Raw genomic sequence first — 22985 nt, forward strand, 5'->3', positions numbered from 1 at the left:
GAGAGTTAGGGAAGATACTCAAAATTTCTGCCATCCGCCACACCAAGATAAAGAGCAGGGCTGTTGCCTGGTACTTTGCTAATACATTTCTGAGTTATGAGCTAACAGAATCACATACCATAAATCTAATACCAAGGTGTCTCTGGGTCTTGCTGTGGAAGTGTAGATGTGAAGGTTTTAATGAAAACTGAATGAGTTTGGATTGGAAGGGACCTCAAAAATCATGTAATTCCAACCCCACTGCCATAGATAGGGACACCTTACACTAGACCAGCTTGCTCACAGCCCCATCCAACCTGGCCTTGAACACTGCCAGGGTTGGGGCATCTACAACTTCTCCGGGCAACCTGTTCCAGTGCCTCATCATCTTCACAGCAAAGAATTTCTTCTTAATCTCTAATCTAAACCTACTCTCTCAGTTAAAAGCATTTCCCCCTCGTCCTATACGTGTCCTTGTAAAAAGTCCCTCTCCAGCTCTCTTGTAGGACACCTTTAGGTAGTAGAAGATACTCTAAGGGGTCTCTGGAGCCTTCTCCATGCTGAACAACCCCAACTCTCTCACACTTGTTTTCACATGGGAGATGCTCCAGCCCTCCCATCACCTTCATGTCACTTCTCTGGACTCATTCTAGCAGGTCCACACCCTTCCTGTGTTGATCAACAATAACCATTTCAGAGACATTCAAAGTGATAGAGTCAGATACAGATACAGTAGTGTGTCCCTGTCTATCACATTTTTGTTACCACTTTGTTATTGCTGGTTATATTTTTTTTAGCTCTTCTTTTCTGTATTTAACTTTCTAAATGCTCCAACAAAAAAGGTTGAAGCTCAGTAGCAACAGCTGTGGTCCCTTTCATGCAAGGAAGGGTGCTTCCTAATTGGTTTTCAGCAAATATTGTCACAGGGATATCTGGCAGGAAAACCTTTTGATTTATTTACAGAAATAAGACAATTTCTTTCTTCCTATGTTTTCAGAAGTACAGAGGTAAAAGGCTTCCCTTTAGGAATGACAGCAAATGCTTAAAAAATGGCAAGTGTTTAAATTATTTGCTGAGTCAGAGTTTGTAACAGCTGACTTTTAGGCAAGTGTTTTGGAATAAAACTGTGGGCAGTGTAATGAAAAAATGTTTTAAAGAGAAATAAAGGGAAAAGGTGAAAAGTACACATCATTTACCACACAGTTGTTTGTATTAATATGAGGTTGAAGGAAGCAAGAGATTTTTTTTCTCTGGGAGTCTGAAATTTGGAGACTTGTCATGTTTAGGACCACACACCCCATCTTCCAACTGCAGCAAATACTTTGTTCTTATTTTTCATTTAGGTGTAATTTTTGTATCACCAGGGAGAGAGATTTTAAGTCACCAGTTTCTGAGCTTTTGAAGCCTTTTCAAAATTCTTTTCAACAGGGCTTAGATAGGCAGAAGTGGGTGGATTAGCTCGACAGCCTGCATCCACTGCTTAGTTCCAAGGTTTCAGTGCAATATGCATCTCACACATACCAAGGCACCTGTCGTGGCTCTTAAGCCCTTTGAGTCATAGGCGTTAGATGGTGCCAGAACACTGGGACTTCCACCAGAGGTGAGAAAGATTTTTTAAAAAATAAGGCAAAAAACAGAACAAAAAAAATCCCACAACACAAGGGTATATCTGGACAAACTCATTTTGCTAATGTAATATGTAAATAGGATTAATGCACTGAGATCACTATTATCTGAAGAGACTGCCATGGAAAAGGAATATTCATGTTTATTTATGGAGACCAGCATAGGGGAAAAAGCCCTTAAAAATTTGGTCTGGAGATCCAAGTATATTTCCCATCTCTGCTTGAACGTTACTGAAATCTTGACCTAATCTATCCCTGGAACTGTAAACTCTGAAATTAGAATTGCCATTAATTTCCATCTGGGAGTGCTGATTCAAAGTCAGAGAAAAACCAGTGGGTTGCATGGAAACACATCAAGAATCACAGGTCCCTGAGATTAAGTTCTTGGTAACTTCTGTTGTTATTTCTTTTTCTTTGTTTCCTCTTTGCTTGGTATTTTGTAATAACGTTTAAGTTGTTTTTTTTTTTTCATAAAGAGAAAGAAAAATAGAGTAATTCAATCTTTAAAATGTGGCCAGCAAGGATTTTGAAATTCTAATGGTCCTTAAAAAGTTTAGGAAGTGTTTACTGCCACAAATGTAAATACTGAAGCTGGGAAACTAATCAGGAAAGTTTCTGCAAAATACCTATCATTACAAAACAAAGCCAAATAATTTACATTAATGATCTGGCTTCCTTAATTCTTGACTTCTATACAGTGCAAGTGACTGGCATTACATTTCATCAGTGTATGTTTCCAAACTATCTTCTAAATCCTGGCTTAATGAATAAGACTTCTTTAAGAAGAAACATCTGGAAAGAGACTTTTAAAATGCAATAGAAAATTATTACTGCTACCCACATAGCTCCATTCTACAGCAGCATTTCATTTTTTTCCCATGTAAAATGTCCCATTTCCACAACACAGAGCATAATAATAAATGATAATTTTTTAAAAGGTAATTATTGAAGCAATTTGCTATGTATACAAAGACAAACCCTTTTAAAGGCAAAATATTTCAACAACTAAATAATGCTCTAATTATGTTTAACACACAAGTGTTTTAATTAAAAAGGTTACTAAAGGAGACTACATGTTGTAGTTTAACCCCAGCCAGCAATTACCACACAGCTGCTTACTCACCCTCCAACCTTCCCTGTGGGATGGGGAGGAGAATTAGAAGAAAAGGTAAAACCTGTGGGTTGAGATAAGAACAGTTTAATAACTGAAATAAAGTCAAATGCAGTAATAATGACAATATTAATAATAATTTCAATGAAAAATGAGATAAAAAGGAGAGGGTGGAATAAAACCCAAGTAAAACAGTGATGCACAACACAACTGCTCACTCCCTCGACCAATGCTCAGCCCCTACCCAGCAGTGATCGGCCCCTCCTGTCCACCTCTTCCCAGTTTATGTGCTGAGAAGATGTTTTAGGATATGGAATGTCCCTTTGGCCAGCTGGGATCAGCTGTCCTGACCGTGCTGCCTCTCAGCTTCTTGTCCACCTGTTCTCTAGCAGAGCATGGGAAACTGAAAAGTCCTTGACCTACGGTAAGCACTGCTCAGCAACAACCAAAACATCATTGTGCTGTCAACATTATTCTCCTCCTAAATTCAAATACTGTACCACTGTAGCACTTATTAAGAAGAAAAGTAACTCTATCCCAGCCAAAACCAGGACACTACAGTATCCTGGACACACTGAGATTCCATCTCAAAGTGACACTCTGGACCCAATTTACAAATCTCACTAATGCAGGCACATACGGTTTTCAGAAAGCATTCAAACAATAAGACAAGATCAAGTGATTGTTAAAATTTTACAAGTTTTATAAAAATATTATACATTACAAAAATGTATCAAAACCCCCCTTATAATTAAACCCTACAAAACATTTAAAATGTGTAACATTCTTTAAAATTAGGATTATCCATTTTTTCAATAGGTACAGGTAGAAGTTTATATCAAAACTTTATCAAATAAAAGACCCCTAGCTTTCATACCTATCTAATCAGAAGAATATACACTGTCAGAAATATGAATGTGTTTAGAGATTTCTTGTCTATAAAAATAGAAAAGAGGCATACTGTGAATATCTCACCTGAAGACTCAAAAAGTTCTAAACATACCAAGAAGACTCTTAAAATCAGAGAAATTATCAATCTATTTTTCTGAGGATTCCAGCTCAGAAGAATGATGATGCAAGGAAGAAGAAAAAACAGACTGAGTGGAAAAACACCCCTGAGATAAATCAGAAAATATTTTTTTCTACTCGATTCTTTGGCTTTTGTTACTTTTAAGCTATCACACAGGTTTGAAAGGAAATTGGTCCAGTCATAGATTTTAACAATTACATTATCATAACATAGGTAATTATTCTGACGCAATACAAGGAATAAAAAAACCCCAAAATAAAACACAGTATAAGTTACTATTTTTTCTTCATACTCTTCTGATTTATGATCCCATCCCTCTATTTTTTTTTTTTTTCATTCTAAACTTAGATTGTTAAGAGGATAAAATAGCCATCTGGAATAATTTTTCAAATTATCGTTTCCCATGTCTTCCTTTTTTCCTTGAGAGTTTTTTATGGACAAGTTCTTCAAAAGCCGTAATTTCATCTTCCATTTCATTTTCCAAGTCTTTATCATGCACCAAGCCTATATTAAAAACAATAAATTAATGCAGAATGGAAAACCCCAACACCTTTTTCTCTTAACAGCATGACAACCTATGTCACTGCTATTTTATATGTCAGCAATATACCTTCATATGTGCATAAGCATGTTTAAGAAGTATTTAGCTTAATATGACAATGTGCTTAAGAGCTCTGCAACAAAGCAGTGACTGCTAAGCCACTTGCTGCACCAGTAATTAATTTTCACACTGAAAATCTGTTTCTATTGTTATTTCCTTTGACTTTTCTAAGAAGTCTGTCTCAAGATTCAGTTTCAGCAGACAACTCATTTCCTCGCTGACTTCCAAGACAGACTATAATGTTCCTTTTGAGACTACAAGAGCACACTCTCTCCTATTAACTGTATCTGCTGGAATAGGAAGAGGCAATCCAAGGTTTTATCACAACCAATTTTTTCTAAAACTGAGCTAGTTTAATGCTTTACATATCATGCTTCACTGAGCAGGAAGTCCATTTTGTAAGTCTAATCACTCCATTGCTGCCAACTGTTGCAATCCCACCACCTAAATATATGTTTAAATATGAACATTCAGGGGGAAACAATGAAGTCTTAAACTTGCCCTCAGAGATCTGTGATTCAACAGACTGCATCAATGTATGCTACTTTTGTATGAAACCAAGAGAAATGGAAGTGAAAATAAAAGAAACAAATGCAAGCATTCTTTAACAGGCTGGGATCCACTGAAGGCCAGGGAGAAGTCTTGCTCCACTCTGGCCACCCTGCACCCAGCTGCTCTGCTTTGAAGAGCCACTGAGGGAAATCCTGGTTAACTCATGTTTTCCAGAGTGCCCCTGTGGGAGTGCCTCTCAAAGGTCAGTGAACACCCACAATGCTGCTGAGTGGGACACTGAAGTGATGCTTAGAGACTACTGCTGAACAGTAGTGGGCACAGAAAGTTGTGCAATTTTAAAACATACCTTCTTCTGTTATCCTGTGAGAGTCCATTTGCTTCAGCCACTTACGAGCGTCATCAATGGTGTCAACCAATTTGTTGGCGTGTCTGGTTATTACTTCTTCAGCTGAAATGGAGCACAGTTAACATTCTGTGAGAACACTTAGCTGAGAAATGGACAGCAGCTAAAAGTCGAGCACAAAATGAAGTTATGCAGAGCCGTGTGGGATGATGATGCTGCAAACTCAGAAATCACGGTCACCAGTGATCTGATGTGAGTGATAATTCATTAATGTGGATGAAGATGATGTATGTATTACTCCCCATTTTAATCAACATTACTAGCACTATCAGAACTGAAGTTCTACATCCTTGTGCTGCCCCTTTTGAGTTACATCTGAATCCTGAAAACATTCTACTTTATTTTTGGTTTATGAAGTTCCTGACTCTCATTATCTCTCTGAAATTATACAAATCAAACATGGACCTAAAATGGTGCAGGCTTTGCTGAACTGCACCATTAAGAACCTGAAAAATGCCTGTTATAAAGAAAGGGAAAAGTAGTCTCAGAAAAAAAATTCTCTCTATATATTTTCACTGAGTAGAATAACAAGGTAACATTCATCAAGCAATTGTCATAACGAAATCCACTATTACCTAATTAAGCCTACTATATCCATCTTATTCATCACTATCATGGTTCACTGAGCAGGAAGCCAAGTAAACAATAAGCTGAATTTCATGAACTTCATCCATATGTAAAACTTTCCACTAGGAGTAAAGATAAGGCTTACAGGTGAAGAGCAGAACCTAACATTTAGTTACAAATTTAACACATTTCACTGATCAGAGCTGATGAACATATCGAGTACTACAGTTTTTCATTATTGTCAGACACCAAAGGCAAAATGACAGCTTGACAGAATTGGCGGATTTCTACCAGTGAAGCCAGTAACAATGTTAAGATTTAAATTGTCACCTTCCCAAAGCAAGTATATTAAACAATTTTGCTTCTAGGCCACTCATTCACTAATTCAATTTTGCTTGCAAAAATCAGCATAGAATAATGCTTTAAGCATATAAGGGGGAGGAATCTAATATCAAAATATGTATCTCAAGCACCGTAATTCACTAAACTTTTTAATACCAGTGTTGCCTCTGAGTACCTGACACACCACAGATTTGTGGTTAAGCATCCACTTTTGTTCAGCCCTAGCAAAATTACCAGTTCAAGGGCAGAATAATCAGAGATATCCTTAGTCAAAAACTCAAAGTACTCCTACCAGGCTACCCCTGCATATCCGAATTACTATGGCTAGCAGAAGTAAATAGGAAACAGTAGAAACAATAACAAAATTAGTAAAGATCACCTGTCAGTAAAACTGCAAAGTTGCTGTAAAACTGTGCAAAACCATGTAAGTTCAGAGAACATAGTACATCGTGACCATGTAAAATTCACTTTACTAACTATAAAAATTCACCACTATTCACTCTACCTCTACTATGTAATTCATTAAGTTGGAAGAGTTTAGAATATAATTTCAATATTTCCAGCTCTCTCTGTTCTTCTTTTCCTCAGCTACCTAAAATACCTGGAAATACCTTTCTCTTGACCACTTAAAGGTTATCAAATGGAGCTTTGCCAGGTCTAGCAGTTTGGCCAAAAAATGACATAATTAATTGTTTAAAGGAAACTGATAAGGTCCTACCTCTAGCCCAGGCTTTTTTCTCATAGATTTCCTCTACTGCATCTGAAATTTTTTTAATATTCTCTTTGATTTTCCTCTGGCGTAAGTTGGAACCTTCTTTATATGCTAAATGGTCTCGGGTGTAATCCCTTTCTGTAATGGCCTCCACTACTTCCAGTCCATCATGTATTATTGGATCTATGTTTCTTCTGAAAAACTCAGCATAGTGTCTGTAGGCAGCATGGTTATTCACGTGTTCTTCTGTGTTTCTGTGCTCCATATAGGCCTCACTGGCCACAGAAATTGCATTTCCTTCTGCATGCAACTTTTCTTCCCCACTGCTCTCAGCTGGTGTCAGAGGTTCAGAAGTGTCTGCCTCCATGCTTTCTGACCGGCTGAAATAGTTCTCAGAGCTTCGGATGAATCTGACTCCACAGAGGTCACACTGAGTTTGGTCAATATCTGCTCTTTTGAATATCTCTGATAAAAATTCCTCTTCTTTCATTGCAACAGGATGAACTCTGGAGCGGGCCTTCCTTTTCCACTTCACAAATAGGGAAATTAAATGGAACACACGATACAGCTGGCGTTGAGCAGATGCTTTCTGCTCTTGCTTCTGTTGCTTGCTGAGTGCAATGACTTCCAGGAGATCCTTTTGGTCCTCTAAGCAATGAACCTCTTCAAATTCCTCTTCCAGCTCATCAGCATAGTCTGTTTCATCCAAAGAGGTTATAAATCTGTCAAGGTTTACACGTTCATACTGGATGCCCCGTATGGGTGGATGCCCCTGAGTGTAGGCAGTGTCCCACTTCCAGCGGCAGTCAACCAAGTGCTCTTCATCTCGCACCGTCAGCAGCTCTTGCAGGCTTGCAGCAACTTCTCTTACATGTGTAGCACCACCCACTTGTCCTACGACCCTCAGCAATCTTTCAGGTACTTTAGAGGGAGTGTGTTTTCTCATGGATTCCAGCATTACCTTGATTTCAGGAAACAGGTGGCGTAAGAGAGATCTATCTTTAGAACTCTGCGCCTGGTCAGCATTCAGTAACATCACTAAGCACAGCACTACTGTCCGCTCAGCCTCCCCTGAAGTTACGCAGTCGGGATCCCCGAATGCATCCAGGAGGACATTGAACCTTCCATGAACACCACACAAGACTTCTGCTAGATAACAGAGATGAGATCTGAAATAGTATACAGCTGCATTTGTGTCCTGAGGTCTATACTCCTGTATTATAGAAAATGTGTCTTTAAGTTCTTTGTAATGGTCCTTGCGTCTGAACAAAAACTCCCAGTAATGAAGGAGAGCAATGTAACTCTTTGGAAGGCAGATAGTAATGTTCTTGGCAAGACGCATCAGGACAGCACAACACAGAATATACTGAAATTCCAGCAACATCACCGTATTTCCTATGCTTGGAATCAGGTATCTTGTGCACTTCTTGATCAGGACATTCATGAAACGGAAAAAAAATCTTTTGCAGTTTTCTGGATTCTTATGAACATAGAATTGCTCAAGTGAATTTTCAAGAAGCCGAATGAAGCACAAGTGTGTTCTTCCTGCATTTTCAGCGTTTTTGTCAGGTAACAACATACCATGTCTGCCCTCTATTCCTTTGGTCTTTTCTTCCTGGCCTTTATTCCTTGGGGAACTTTTTGCCTTTGCCAAAGCAAACATTAGCTCTTTGTTATAATTATCCTCTTCTTTAAAAAGAAGTTTCTCAAATTCTTCAGGATATCCTGAAGATAAGATAAGGACCTTCATGGCACTTAGCCACAAGTCGGTTGATTCTCTTCTGGCTGCAATGTCTTCATTATTAAACTTAAATGTGATATACTTCCTCAACATCTCTCTACAAGGTTTGGAAATAACACTACTGAACTGCAATATTTCTTTGCATGCCTTTGGGTTCTCAGACAGTATTCTCATATGAAAATGATCAGGAAAAAACATTCCTAGGAGGGTTTTACATGATGCATATTTGTCAGAAGTCAAAATGTCCTCAAAGCTTTTGCACTGGTTCAGTAACTCTTTAGGGAAAGTGCACGTGGCTTCCAACAACAGTCCATTTATTGCCACCAGATGCATTTTACACTGAAATATTGTCTTTGCTTCATGACGCAGCAAGGGCCTATGGTAACCCTCACAGGTATTATCTTCACAGTTCAATCCAGCAATGAATTTCATACAAATATCAGGGTACTTCTTGCTCAGTAACTCACGGGTGATAAAGCACAACCTGCTTAACAAGTGCTGCTTCAAAGCTGATTTTACTTTCTCTGTGCTTACTGAGAAATCACCTTTTGCCTTCCTGTCTTTTAGACTTTGCTTGTCTAACAAAAACTTGATAATGGGTTCAGCTTCATTTTGAGACACCTGGCAACTGTCACCTGTTGGGACAATCCCAAAATAAGCAAAGCATAACTTCACCATATCTTTCTCTGCATTGGTGGCTGCTTTCTTCAGACTGCTAACAAGACTCAGAAGAGCCATTAAGCCACGTGTTGCCATGAAGAGGATGTTCTGGCTAGGAGTGCTGCAGCGACATAATGCAAAGAGAGCTTCAACAGCACCAGCAGAATGATTCAGAGATAGGAACTGACAGTAAGCGTTGCTCAGCTTCACGAAGTCTCCTTTCAGAGCTCCCTGCAAAAACACAGCCTCAGCAATGCCAGACTTCTGCCCAGTTTGTTCACAAAGTTCAAGAGCTTCTCTTAGGATGCTCTCCACGTTCCCCAGGTGTAATTCTGAACCGCGACTCAGCCTGGCACGTGCTTCGGCAAGCAAACACGATGCGCGAAACTCTTTTACAGCCGTGAGGTTGGCTGCTTCCAGAACAAACCCATGCTGTTTCATTAACTTTGCAGCCTCCTCCTGGCGATCCTTCCTTTTCAGTAAGTCTGCTGTTTGGTGCAAACATCCACGAGATTTCAGAAACTCAAGCTGATCCTCTATATCAAGTTTTGAGAGGACTTGCATCATTTCCTCAGTCCTGTTCATACTCAGGTATTTTGCAGCTGCTTCCAAATACAGTTGATTTGCTGTACAGGAGAGTTTGGAAGACATCTGTCCTTTTGCATTCAACATATCTTCATATCTGAAATAATAGATACATCAATTTACTGCCACAGATTACAAAACTAGACAAAACAAAACACTGCAATTAAAAAAAACACCAAAACCATTAAACAAATAGCTTCCCCTAGAAACCCTTCCTACAAAAAGGCCAACTGTTTCATATAACATGCCTGTCAGGTAAAAGAGGATCACATCATCTTAAAAGATCTACAGAAAGAAATTAATTACAACATGAGGCTGTCAGAATCAAGAGTACTAAAACTTTTGATACAAACAAGATCACAAGATTTACAGCATTAGTGAAGCATTCTCCACACTGTCAAATCAATGTACAAATAATTTTAACATATTTTATCAGCGTTGATCTTCTATTTATAAAAAAATATTAATGTAATTGAATCCTTCAAGGGTCAATATATACAATATTCTGGAAAATTTACATAAACTTGTCAGTTTAGAGAGAATTCTTTCAAGCCTGCTGTATGTATCTGCATATACTTTGTTGCTTATTGAGTGTCTGAGCAAAACACTTGGTTGCACCTTTCATAACATGCACTTTAGAATAGTCAGTAATTAGTTATTAATGGCTGATGTAAAATTATTGAGGTATCCCCTAAGCCAGTTTTGTGAAATATTCTCTCCTGCATGCTGAGAATGAGTAACTTTTTCCTGTTGGATGAGTAAATTATCATCAGCTTTTTGTTATCATCTTTCTCATGATAAATGTGGTAGTGCAGATTTTTTGTATCTATGCTGATAAATTTCCATAAATGTTTTGGGGAGATGATTTAAGAACTTGTTTGTTGGTAAAGTGACTTCAATGCTTGAATGTTTTGATCAAACAATCTCTACATATTAAAGAAGCTTTAATAATTCAAAAAAGCAGTTACCATTACTAAAGGTAATGTAAACAAAGTCAGTAGACAAAACCCTTCTGAAAATTTTTCAGTGAACCATCTTTATTATATGGAATTTGGAAATGCAAAAGTTATATTTCACTACCATCTTGTAAGACATACCTTTCAACAGCCTTTGCTGCTTCTTCATAGAGTTCTTCCTGACAATACATTTTAATGGCCAGATCAAACTCCTCAATCAGTTCATAACATTCAGATGCTTCTCTGTAGCACTGGCTTTTCTGATAGTAAACTGCAGCATCTTTCATCTGCAATGCAGAGGTCAATAAAGAAACCAAAGTGCTGTAAACAGTCAAAACTACATGCATGGAATAAATCCTGTAATTCCATCATCTGTCTCATAGAGAAGAACATTTAAAAAAATGTAATTAAACTATCTGAATAAAACCAAATACATATTAAAGTAGACATCACTAAAACTGAAGAGATTGTTTAAAAAAACTTCAAAATATTTATGTCTGAAAAACTAGAGTATAAAATGAAAGGTATTATAAAAGGTTTTCAAGATACTTTTATCCACCCAGCTCTGCCTGTTGTTAGAAAACACTACATGTGCTTCTGTTGATTTACACATTACTCAGAATGATTAGTATTAAATTAAAACAGTTATGGATGCAGAATGAGAACACTAACATTGTATCTTAAACTTCAAATATTTGGGAACAATCACTTTACATTCTTTTAGTGGAAATACGCTGAAAATAAAAACATTACATATTGTCAGCACACTACTTTAACCCTTCCAAGTTTTAAGGTTTCATTTAGACGGCTGTTATCAATGAAGTTTCAGTATCATCAGAGTACTGAATGAAGCAACAGCTTAAGTTTCATTACATCAGTCATTCACTAATTTTTGACTGCAAATGACTGATAATGACATTTGAAGAAAGCTAAAGAAAATAAAGCCAGTCTGCATAATTGCATCATTCTCCATTTCATTCCTCTTCTGCTTATTCTCTGACAAATTACTCGTTTTGAACAGCCCAGCTTAAAGAGCTTGTTTAGTTTTGCTATTACCATGACACAAAAAGATACTACTATTTTCTGAGTAATATGAGAGGACAAAATTCTGTAGGAAAAGGAAAGTGATATGATGAGGATTTAATACCTTTCCTAATTTTTTACACAATTCTGCACAAAGACGGAACTCCTTTGATTGAATCAGACATTTTAGTGATAGTTTTGGTTCTCCACATTCCAAGTAAGTTTTAGCCAATGTCATATATTCCATCTGTTTTTCCCTGTAGAAAGTAAGAGAAAATTACCACTAACATCCAAATTAAGTTTAGGATCATGTGAGCTGTCACTGAATCCAACCAACACTGACATGACACATTATTCTTAATACATTACCCAATGAGTTATGATCTTACAATTAATTATATTTTGTGCTGACACTGCTCTGTCCAGAAGTCTGTTCCAAAATGATAGCTCTGACAGTCGAAAGATTCTTTTGAGGTTTTTTTAGCTAATGTATAGTACTGTGATTTTGTACTGCTTCTCTTTTCTTAGCCTGTTCTCTCCTTTCTGCTGTTTAGTGCCAGTGTCATTAAAGACACAAGAAAATGTGTTCTCAGCCTTTGTTTTTTATGATTAAACAATCCAAGTCTTCCAGCCTTGCAGCATGATCTAGATTGAATTGACAATTCTCAAGCCTAGAGAATGAGAACTGTACAGAGCATTTCACATAGAACATACGAAAATCTTACTTAAGCTTTTTACACCAGCATTAATACCTCTATTAAAAAAAGTAATTCAACTTTGGCAGCTTCATTGATACATATGCTCTGTCAACATATCCTAATACACCAAATTCCTTCTCCTCAAATTTTATGCAAGCTTTTGACAAGCACAGTGAACTGAGAAAGTTTTATCAGTCCCATCAACAATTTCTCTATAATCATGAAATTTTGTGAGCATCCTTATACTTCTAACCAGGGCCACTAATATAAAGAAGGTAATTAAAAAAGAAAAAATCTCAACTAACTCCAGTAATAGCATTTCTTCAGATCTTCCCTCTTCTCCCTTGTGTGTCAGCTTCCTCTGATCTAGTCATTCCTTTCCCATTTTGCTATCATTGCAAGTTTCTGGTCTCCCCAGCATGAAAAGGAACTGATTCACTTAGGTCTAGATCTTTCTCCATTAACTTTTTTCCTGTCTTATTTGAGATGAGTCCCAAAGAGTTTCCAAGCCTCTTCAGGAAACTGCAAACTCTCTCCCCTGTCAAACTCTTGAGCTATTTTACTCAGCCGAAATCATGAACTAAATGATTCATCTCAAAATCTGTTCCTTTAAAACTGTCTTTTCGTTCAGATCTGGTTCTGCTTGTTTAGTTTAAAATGACTGTAATATTAATTTTACTCCAAAACTCACTTTTTGCTTGCAGCTTTTCTTCCCCAGTGCACACCACCATTCCTTCTACTTTGTTGAGTGGATATGCAGTGGGATTAGCATATTCACTCAACAAAGTGAGTTACCATCAGTACTGCTGATGACATATGTTCTCCTATCTATATCTAAGGATGTAAAGCCTCTTGACGTAAGAGGCTTTTCTCTCACACAACCAGTAATCCCTTGCAAGGGCCAATTTCATTTGGACAGCCCTTCCACTACTCCCTAGAGGGAGCAGTGCCCCGGATCCTACAGTGATCCTACAGTACCTTTCAATTTCTTAAATCTCTTTTGCCAGCCACAAACACATAAAGACACCTCTCCTAAACTGTTCTCCAGTCCGGTCCCACAGCTGTGGTGTGAATCTCAACCTCTGCACCACAAAGTGACACTCACTCAGCTGCACTGATACCCTACCTTGGGCTGCTTTTCTTTGCATGCACTTTGAGAACAGCATCGTGTGTCAGGGCCAGTTTTGACTTTTCAGCTGCTCCTCCCTTTTGGTAACATTTGGCAGCCACCTGGAGTGAAATCACACACAGCATTCACAAATGTGCATCCAGCCCATGGCTTATCACAAAAAAGCAATACTTAATTTTACAGTCACTGGAATGGAAAGCAGAAAGATTGGCAGGGTGCCTGGAAAAAGGAAAAGGTAAAACATTGTGGTATATTTTTAGGACAAAAAGAAAAGCTTTAAAATCAGTCCATGTGCAACTATCAAAATTGGAATATTAATTACAATATTGTACATGGAAGTAGTGAAAGTAGAATTCCCGGTAAACTGATAGAACAAATAGCATATGCAATCTGGATGATAGCCTAAACCATTAACTGGTAATCCAGGCATCTACAATATAGTACGACAAGTGAGGAAGACCAGTGTGTGAAAAGTGAAATTGAAAAGCAAGGAACATTTACTCAAAGCTTTTATCATACCAGACTCTTTCTGTGAAAACTAAACAGAAACACCAGGAGTTACCATGCTCCTAGCAAGGTTTTCTCCATTATCACCCTGCTTATTCTGCAATAATTTCTTTATTGTAGCTATTCATTTAGTGTTGCTTCTGTTTGGAAATTGCATACTGCAAGCACCTCTTGGAACTGCCAAAGTCACCAGATAATGTCATCTTAGGTAGGTAGCATTGATTAGCAAAGATCAGGGTTACAAAGAAAACAGATTTGTAGATAATATAGCTAATATATTTCAGATTTCAAGAGGATTTTTTTTAGCTGTGTGGGTTTTTTATCTCAACTCTTTTCTGTCCATTTAGAAAACTGCCTTTTCTTTTCAAGAAGAGATAAAGACTATCTGTATAGTGGCAACTGATTACTTTGGTTTTTTGCCTTGTTATAAATATTAATTTTCCCTTCAAAGAATTTTATGTTGTTACCTGCAAAACACAGAAGCTTTCCCTCTGCCATGATCAAAAAAGTATCTGAAGTTTTATTTCATAGAATCACAGAGCATCTCAAATTGAAAGGGTCTTATAAGGATAATAGAGGCAAACTTACTGCTCCCTGCAGGACTACCTAAAACAAACCCACACGACTAAGAATGTCATCTAAATGTTTCTTAAACTCTGAACTCATGGCTTAATGCCATGACTACTTTCCTGGGGTGCCTGTGGCAGACCACTTTCTCAGTGAAGAGTTCTTTCCTATGTCCAATCTGATCTTCTTCTGATCCAACTTCATTTCATTTCCCCATATCCTATCACTGGTAACCAGAGAGAGGAGATCAGGACCTCCCTTTGAGGAAGTTGTGGACTGTAATGAGGTTACCCCTCAGCCATCTCATCTCCAAGCTGAATAAGACAAGCAACTTCAGCTGCTCTTCTTAAGACATGTCCTCTAGAGCTGCCTGTGGCAATGGCAGAGGGGTTGGGACTGGATGAGCTTGGAGGTCTCCTCAAAACCAAACCATTCTATGATTCTATGACTTTTCATCATCTTGGTCACCTTCCTCTGGACATACTCTAATAGTCTGTTGCTCCTCTTATATTGTGGTGCCCAAAACTGCACAGAGGTGAGTAGTCCAAAACTACTCCAGGTGAGTCTGCACCAGCACAGAGCAGAGCAGGAAAATCACCTCCTTTGACTGGCTCACAATGCTGTATTTGATGCACCCAGGACACTGTCTGCCTTTTTGGTTGTCGATGCTGGCTCATCTTCAACTTGCCACCAACCCAAACTCCCACATCTCTTTTCATGGGGCTGCTCTCCAGCCTCTCATTCCCTAATTTGAACGTATAACCAGGAGTTCTCCATCCTAGGTGCAGAATCTAGCACTTGCCCTTGTTAAATTTCATATGGTTGGTGATAGCCCACTAGGCTGTCAAGGTCTCTCTGCAGGACCTCTCTACCCTTGAGGGAATCAACAGCTCCTCACAGTTTAGTGTCCTCCTGGTTTAGTACTGTTGGCAAACATATTTAATGTACATTCCTGTATCCAAATTATTTATAAAAACATTCAAGAGCACTTGCCCTTAAATTGAGCACTGGGGAATACAACCAGTTATGGGCCACCAGCCAGATATAATCCCATTTACTATAACTCTTTGAAGCCTGACTTGTCAACCAGTTTCTCATCTAACGTATTATGGACTTCTCTAGCTGTGTGCTGAAATTCCATCCAGAATAAAGAGACTGTGATAAAAACTATTAAAATCTTTGCTAAAACCAAAATATACCACATCTACTGGCTTCTCTTGGTCAACTAGATGAGTGTCCTTGTCATAAAAGAAAATAAGGTTGGTTAAGTAGGACTTTCCTGTAGTGAACCCATGCTGCCTATGACTATGACTGCACTGTCACTCAAATGTTATTTTCAGTAGCTCCCAGAATAACCTTCTCCATAATTTTACCAGGCACCAAAGAGAGACTGAAAGGCCTATAATTACCAGGGTCTTCCTTTTTACCCTTCTTGAAAACTGGGACATTTGCCAGGTTCCAATTGACTGGGACCTCTCCAGACTCCCAAGACCTTTGAAAAATGATGGAAAGGGACCCCACAATAAAATGGACCAGCTCTTTCAGTACCTGGAATGAATCCCATCAAGCCCAATAGATTTATGTGCATCCAGCTGCAGCAGCAAGTCTCAAACTAGTGCAAAGTCAGCTGGGAGTTTATCATCCTCCAAGTCACAGTCTTCCAGCCCATCATCAGTGTTAAAGACAAAGGTGAAGAAGTCATTAAATGTCTCTGCTTTGCCTGTCCCTATTTGTGAGGTAAATGACCCTATCAAGTAATGGACTGATGTTATGTTCTATCCTTCTTTTGCTGTTAATGTGTTTTAAAATGACCTTGCTTTTGTCCTTCACAGTGCTGGATAGCTTGAACTCTACTCGAGCTTTGGCCACATGAATTTTCTCCCTACAGTGACAAGCAGCATCTCTGCTGTCCTCCTGTGTCACCTCCCCTTGTTCCAACATCTACACAGTTTCCCTTTTCCCCTAAGTTCAAGAAGATGCCTGATCAGCCATGCCAGACTCTGCCCCACTTGCTTGACTTTTGACCCTTCAGAATTTCCTGCTTCTGCACTGTTCAGAGGTAGCCCTTAAAAAGTAACTGTCATTCATGAATTCCCAAGGGACCTTACTAATTAGCTCCTTCCACAGCCCAAGTCTGCTCTCCCCAACTCCAGGGTCAAAGGTATGCAGGACTTTTTTTTCTACAGTCAACAACTTGAAACTCAGTTACTTTGTGGTCACTGTGACCAAGACACAAATCCACACTTTACTTGCAAATGCCTTTCTGTTTATTAGGAGGTCATCTTTCCCTAGTCAGCTCCCCAGTACCTGCACCCAGAAGTTATCCTCAACATGCCCCAGAAATTTCCTGGACCTGTTTGTGTCCACTGTATGATTTTCTCAGTTAATGTCTGAGAAGTTAAAATCACCCATAAGGACAAAAGCATTTGATCTAGTGATATCCCTTATCTCCCTGTAGAATATTTCATTGATGTTGTAATACTGGCTGAGTTCTGCTTCGATGCCATTAGCTGTGATCCTGTATCTGGACAGTATTAACTAGGAAGCTAGGAAACTAAAGACTGTAAAATCTCTATGTTCTTTAAACACAAAGGGAATAAAACCATCATTTTCCTACCCAAATTAATACATGTCTGAGAAATGCTTTCATTTTTCTACAGTATGTGCAATGATGCTGTCAAGAATATGGTTTAGATTCAGATCAATTCAGATATCAGTCAATTCTGATGAATGCTAATAATTGTTTTTCCAACTGTCTTTCATTTGTGTGCATTAAAATGTATTTCCCTCATGAGACTGCAAATTTCTGGGCAGTGAATTTAAGATTACAAACAAAAGGCTTGCTCTCCCTGCTCACTTCTTGCAAGTAATTTACAAGTAGACACACAGCTATAAACCACAAACTAAGCCAGACTGCTACAGAGCAACTGAAGGTTTACAGATGGTTTTATAGATACAGAGAAAAGGTTTCAGAACAAGCAAGAATCCTTATTTCAGATAAACATATGTTCCTACCTCCCAGAACTGGTGTTTGGCATAGTAGTCTCCCTGTGCAATCCATTCTTCTGGAGTTGAAGTTTTAGCAAACATGCTGTCATCTAAGTCTGCAAGGGCAGGGGTGACCATTTTATGTTAGAATGGATAAACCACATAAACCACTTATCATGTACCAAAACTAAGCATTATCTTACAATGTTCCAAGCTCTATGTTTGTGCTTACACCAGTAATGGTAACTATGAGTCAAGTGTAGTAACACTGTTGTGTGAAGATACCAGTGAGAGTACAAAAACCCCCATAACTTAGCTGGAGACTGGGCTGGTAAGCGGCTGAAACTGCATTAACACAGCAGAACATCTGACTACAAATTGACCACTTGAAGCTAAAAATATCTGCAGCCATCAGGGTCCATTGAGCTCTCTCCACAGTAACTGGAGAGATCAGCAGTGACCTGATCTCCCTTTATATAGCAACACCTCTTAAGGTCACCCCTTCAAGGCTGAGGGATCCCTTACTCAACACCAGACATCAGTGAACTGGTAAATTACATTTTTGCATGAGTGTAATATTTAAGAGAGGTATAGCAAGCTTATGTAAAAAGTAGAGTATTGACCACCAATCCAACCATACTTACTGAATACTTTACATATCTGAATTTACTGGTTAGAACTCAATAAACTAATTACAAGATCACATCTGTCTGAGGGATCACTGACTCTTCTCCTTTGAAAGCAAAAAAACTTAAACTGGTGAATTAGCAATAAGGTTATACTTTAACATATTCAACTGATCTTTAGAGACAAAATAATTAAGACCCACTGAAATAAGTGGAAATTTGCAAGGGCAGTTACCAATGCATACTGTTAGAAGGACCAAGGCATTAAACCTTCTTTATTACATATCCTAAAAGCAAGAAAACATGAGTTTTGATTGACAGCCTTTTAAGGAAGTTTTAGGACAACTTTACCTTTCTTTTCATCTGTTTTGACAACCTTAACAAATTTTCTTTTGATGAAATACTTAAAAGCTGGAGCCCGTTTATCACGGTCTTCATCAAAGATCCAAAGATTGACTCTGGCTCTTGTAATTGCAGTATACAATTGCTTGAGTTCTCCATTCAGCATCTGAAGCAGAACACAAAAAAAAAATAGAATTAAATAAATGAAATGCCAGATGAGCTAAACTGTTAGAAAGAAACATACTTTGCCGTTATAAGAAAACAGAGAATTTATATAGAATGAATAACAGGTAAGAAAGTGCTTTTAAGTAAGCAAGTCTAAATATTAAATATGGGACTTCAATTACATAAGCCATTATCCAACTAACTTAAAAGCAACTAGTACTACAAATCAGCTGCAGATATGACAGGCTATTTTCCTTCTAATCACTTGCATATATAACTAATAATTACCATACAATCCTGAAAATATCTGACTCACCAGATTCTAAGCAACTTCCTTAATTTCAAGGTAGTGACACCAACCAGAAACCAGACTATAGGAATAATGAATATTGACAAGCTGAATTGCTATTTGCTTTAACCACAGTTGTTCTGTAAATATACCCGAAAGTCTATGACACAGGTTTTGTTCTCTAATCAAATTACATTTACAAACAATCTCTTATCTTTTAAAATCAGTATTATATTACATTATATTTATATTATATTATACAAATGTTAGCTATAAAAGATAAAGCAACCTTGATAAACATGGAACTAACAGGATGAAAGGATTTAAGAAATTTCCCTACTTTTAAGATTTAAGAATTTAATTTGTCCCCTATTCCTAATGTTACAAAAAACTCACCTTGTACATTTCTACATTAAATGGAGTCCTTTCCTGCATACCAGTGGCATCCTCTAATGGCACCTCAATCAGCAAGTTGCTTCCCACTTGCACATCTGGATCTGGACTATAAGAAGAAATTATCTTCCATTCTTTGCTAGCCTGAAATATCAAGAGAATAAGGTTTATTTGTATGTATTAACTACTGCTGCCTACATGTGCACAAGATAAGGTTGTATGGTGTGACCTATTCATCCCTACAAGGGAAGAAGGCTCAGAGGAGAAGACTGGGGGAGAAAATTATATCAGGGAAGAATGTAAAGAATAATCAGCAATTTTCAATGAGAAAGCTGGACTTCATCTCAACACAGCCTTTGCTTGAGACACTTGTCTGTACCAGGTGGTCATCAAGGCATATAAACAACTTTCCCTAAAACAGCTAGTACACAGTTACACCTTCCTGAGCTGCCCAGGCAAAAGCAAAGATGTGCCTCAGCCCAACAGACTGAAGAAAATCTGAGGAGCAAAGAAAACAAACCTTTAAGAGTGCAACTGGCTTGAGCTGGCTACAAGCTGCATATTACTTTTCAGGGACTGGGGATGGCCAGCATCATGATGGAGAAGCCAATGGGAATACACACACACATATGCATATGTGTATATATATATGTATGCACAGGGAGCACTAATGGGAGTCACATCTGTATTGCGATTCCAATGTATACTGCCACTGTTACATTATGCTTGCCTTCGGATTTCAGGATACTGCTGTATCACTCCTCTAGACCCAAATCACATGCAATGCTCACTATATCAAATAAGTAATTTGATATTAAACATGAAAACCTCCTTGGGTGGACTATGCATTTTCAGCTAAACATCCTTACAATGTGGAGGAAGTCGGGTTACCTTCACCATGGAGGAGGGTCAAGTTTTAGTCCTAGGGATGAGGATTCTCCTACAAACCCCCAGTACCTCAACAGGCAAACTCACTGAGGGAGAGTGTGCTGATTGCTGGGGCAGGCAGCTCCCTGCCAGCTGGGGGCAGAATGAAAGGTAAATGGTGGTGGGATAACACTCACAAGCTGCAATTTGTCGTACTAAAATCTACTATCTAAAACACGTTGGAGAGATCTTGGCCTGCAGGTTAGGATGGGCAGCCACTAAGTCTCCTTGACTCTACAAGACTGACAAGCTCAGTAAGCATTACCCACACATATCCCATGCTGGCTTATATTCTCATCCTCAGGGCTCCCAGAAAAGATCTGGCTGGTCATTCATGTGATGAATGTATTAAGCTTCGTGTTGAACACCAGTAACTGCTAGTGCTGGTCTCAGCCAGGGGGTGGAATGGCACCTGCCAACACCTCCTCTTGTAAGAACACTCAGAGGTGAGCAAAAAAACCTACTCATGGGGAAGTCTAAAAAAGCGTGGTCAGAAAATATTGGACTCCAACACAGAGACATGTGAAAGATGTCTATAAATATGCACAGGCACTCCTAACTATAAGTTAAGTGTGGCAGCAGATCAGTGCTGTGCACTCTCATGCCATGTAGGAAATGCCAGCTCCTGAACACCCTGCTCTGCAGGCTCCTGATCCCCTGCAAAATTAATAACCTTAAAATTGTGACTGAATTCTAAATGATGTTCATTTTTCCCTTTTGGTATTGAAAATTCCATTTAATTGAAATGTGATTAAATACTGCCAAGTTTCTGGCACAAAATGAAAAATACACATAATAAGGCTGAAATAACATTTTTACAATCTATATATTTCTGAGCTTTGAGCAACACAAAACAATTTAACTCTCTTCCCATGGGGGAAAAAAAGCAGGAAATCTTTCCTGCAAAATGTATTTTGAAGTTAAGATTTCAAGAAATCATCAATGAAGATATTCCTAAGCCTGTCATAGATTGTAACATGACAACCAGCTAAAGGTATCAGTTTGGTCAAGAGCTTGCTGTGTTTTGGGGGCTTGGCTTTTTTCCCTTCTAGATTTTTCATTCACATCTGCTTCCTGAAACAAGGCTCTTCTTAAATCTCATTTTCAAGACTAATAAAAAGAAAACCCAACACTTTATGAACTGCACACGGCCACACTGCTGTGTTTACAACGGTTCACAGATTCAGCTTTTCTAAATTAGAAAACCTCAGGATAAGCTGCTTTCTTGCCTGCTTGTTTAGCTGCTCAAATCAACTCAATTACTCATGACTCACAGAAACATGGAAGAATTGTATGAAAACAATTCTCCAGGCCTGACATACATTAGTCTAAGCTAAAATGCTCTACACAACTCAACTCTGCTAAACTGATTCTGCTAAATCCTGATAAATGGCTTGTTGTTTTTCTGATTACAACTTGCATCATCAGAAACAAATCAACTTTGAGAAATCTACCATGACAGCCAGTATTTATCTCAAGCCCCTTCCTTCTTCCCTCATCACATAACATTCACTAACCTCTGTGAAGAGTCACCAGTAAGCTGCCCTCAGTTTTCTTGTGGCTTTCATCTGCTGAAAACCACATGAGACACTGTTTTGAGGGGTAGAGGCAGAGGACATCTGCAACAGGGCTGTTCACACTGAATGTTTAATCACAGAGTAACTGGAGTGTCTGCAGGCATGCTCAGTAAAGAATACTTGAATACTTGCCTGGCTGGGGTCAGAGGAGTAGCCTTGGTGTGCAGCAGAAGACTGTGTGTGTGTGTATGTGTGCGTGCACACAATGTTGTGTGTATCCCAATGCTCTCCCTTAATTTTTAACAGTAAACCTGAAGGAAAATGAAGCACTTAAAGAACACGTTCTCATTTCATAAACCCATGACTTCTCTGTTTTCTACTGTGATGAAACCACTCATCTTCAGAGAAAAGAGGGAATCCTTTCCCAGCTGAACCACCAATTAGACCACAAGTAAGACAGACTTCAGAAAAAATTGAGAAAAATGATAAGAATTAAATACCTCTGAATCTGTGAAAAAGTTGTAAAGGAGGACATCATCAAATTCCAAGCCCTTTGCTTCATAAATTGTCAGTACAAGTGCCAAACTAAGTTCCTCAGGTATCTTCTCCTTTGCAGTTTCATTTGCCACTAATACCACCTGCCAGAAAATACATTTGAAAAAAAAATATTAGAAAGCAAAAAAGGAAAAAAAAATAACAGTTGCATAGAGAAAGAAAAACATGATGATAATACAGGAGCCTTCTAAAAACTAGACAACATTTCACAGAGACATTTCAGCACAAAAAAGGTCACAAAGCTGCCACTAGAAGACTGACAAATGCGTGGTATGTGCAGACAGTTTTAGATCTGGTGTAAGAAAATTTGGAGTTAGAAAGGAATAGGTCAGACAATACCTCACACAATACCTCACACCAAAAAAAGAACAGAAAGAACCAGACATATTAAGAAGAAACAGGAACCAACACAATAAAGATTTCTAAGCTTGAAA

The 22985-nt window shown here is 38.4% G+C and overlaps 1 protein-coding gene across 1 annotated transcript in view; it reads right to left on the minus strand.

The window, feature by feature from the left end:
• Positions 1 to 3394: 3394 nt before the first annotated feature.
• The window catches only part of TRANK1 (tetratricopeptide repeat and ankyrin repeat containing 1), a 51531-nt gene continuing 31940 nt past the window's right edge, over positions 3395 to 22985 (minus strand). The window contains exons 15-24 of the mRNA XM_068203553.1: positions 22497 to 22634; positions 19556 to 19696; positions 18715 to 18871; positions 17765 to 17853; positions 13673 to 13776; positions 11973 to 12105; positions 10967 to 11112; positions 6890 to 9966; positions 5206 to 5307; positions 3395 to 4249 (exon numbers count right to left, since the gene is read on the minus strand). Of these exons, the coding sequence (XP_068059654.1) occupies positions 4137 to 4249; positions 5206 to 5307; positions 6890 to 9966; positions 10967 to 11112; positions 11973 to 12105; positions 13673 to 13776; positions 17765 to 17853; positions 18715 to 18871; positions 19556 to 19696; positions 22497 to 22634 (4200 nt within the window). The 3' untranslated portion in view covers positions 3395 to 4136. The remainder of the gene's footprint in view (positions 4250 to 5205; positions 5308 to 6889; positions 9967 to 10966; positions 11113 to 11972; positions 12106 to 13672; positions 13777 to 17764; positions 17854 to 18714; positions 18872 to 19555; positions 19697 to 22496; positions 22635 to 22985) is intronic.

The sequence above is a fragment of the Anomalospiza imberbis genome, chromosome 1 (assembly GCF_031753505.1).
Source record: "Anomalospiza imberbis isolate Cuckoo-Finch-1a 21T00152 chromosome 1, ASM3175350v1, whole genome shotgun sequence".
Taxonomy (NCBI): domain Eukaryota; kingdom Metazoa; phylum Chordata; class Aves; order Passeriformes; family Viduidae; genus Anomalospiza; species Anomalospiza imberbis.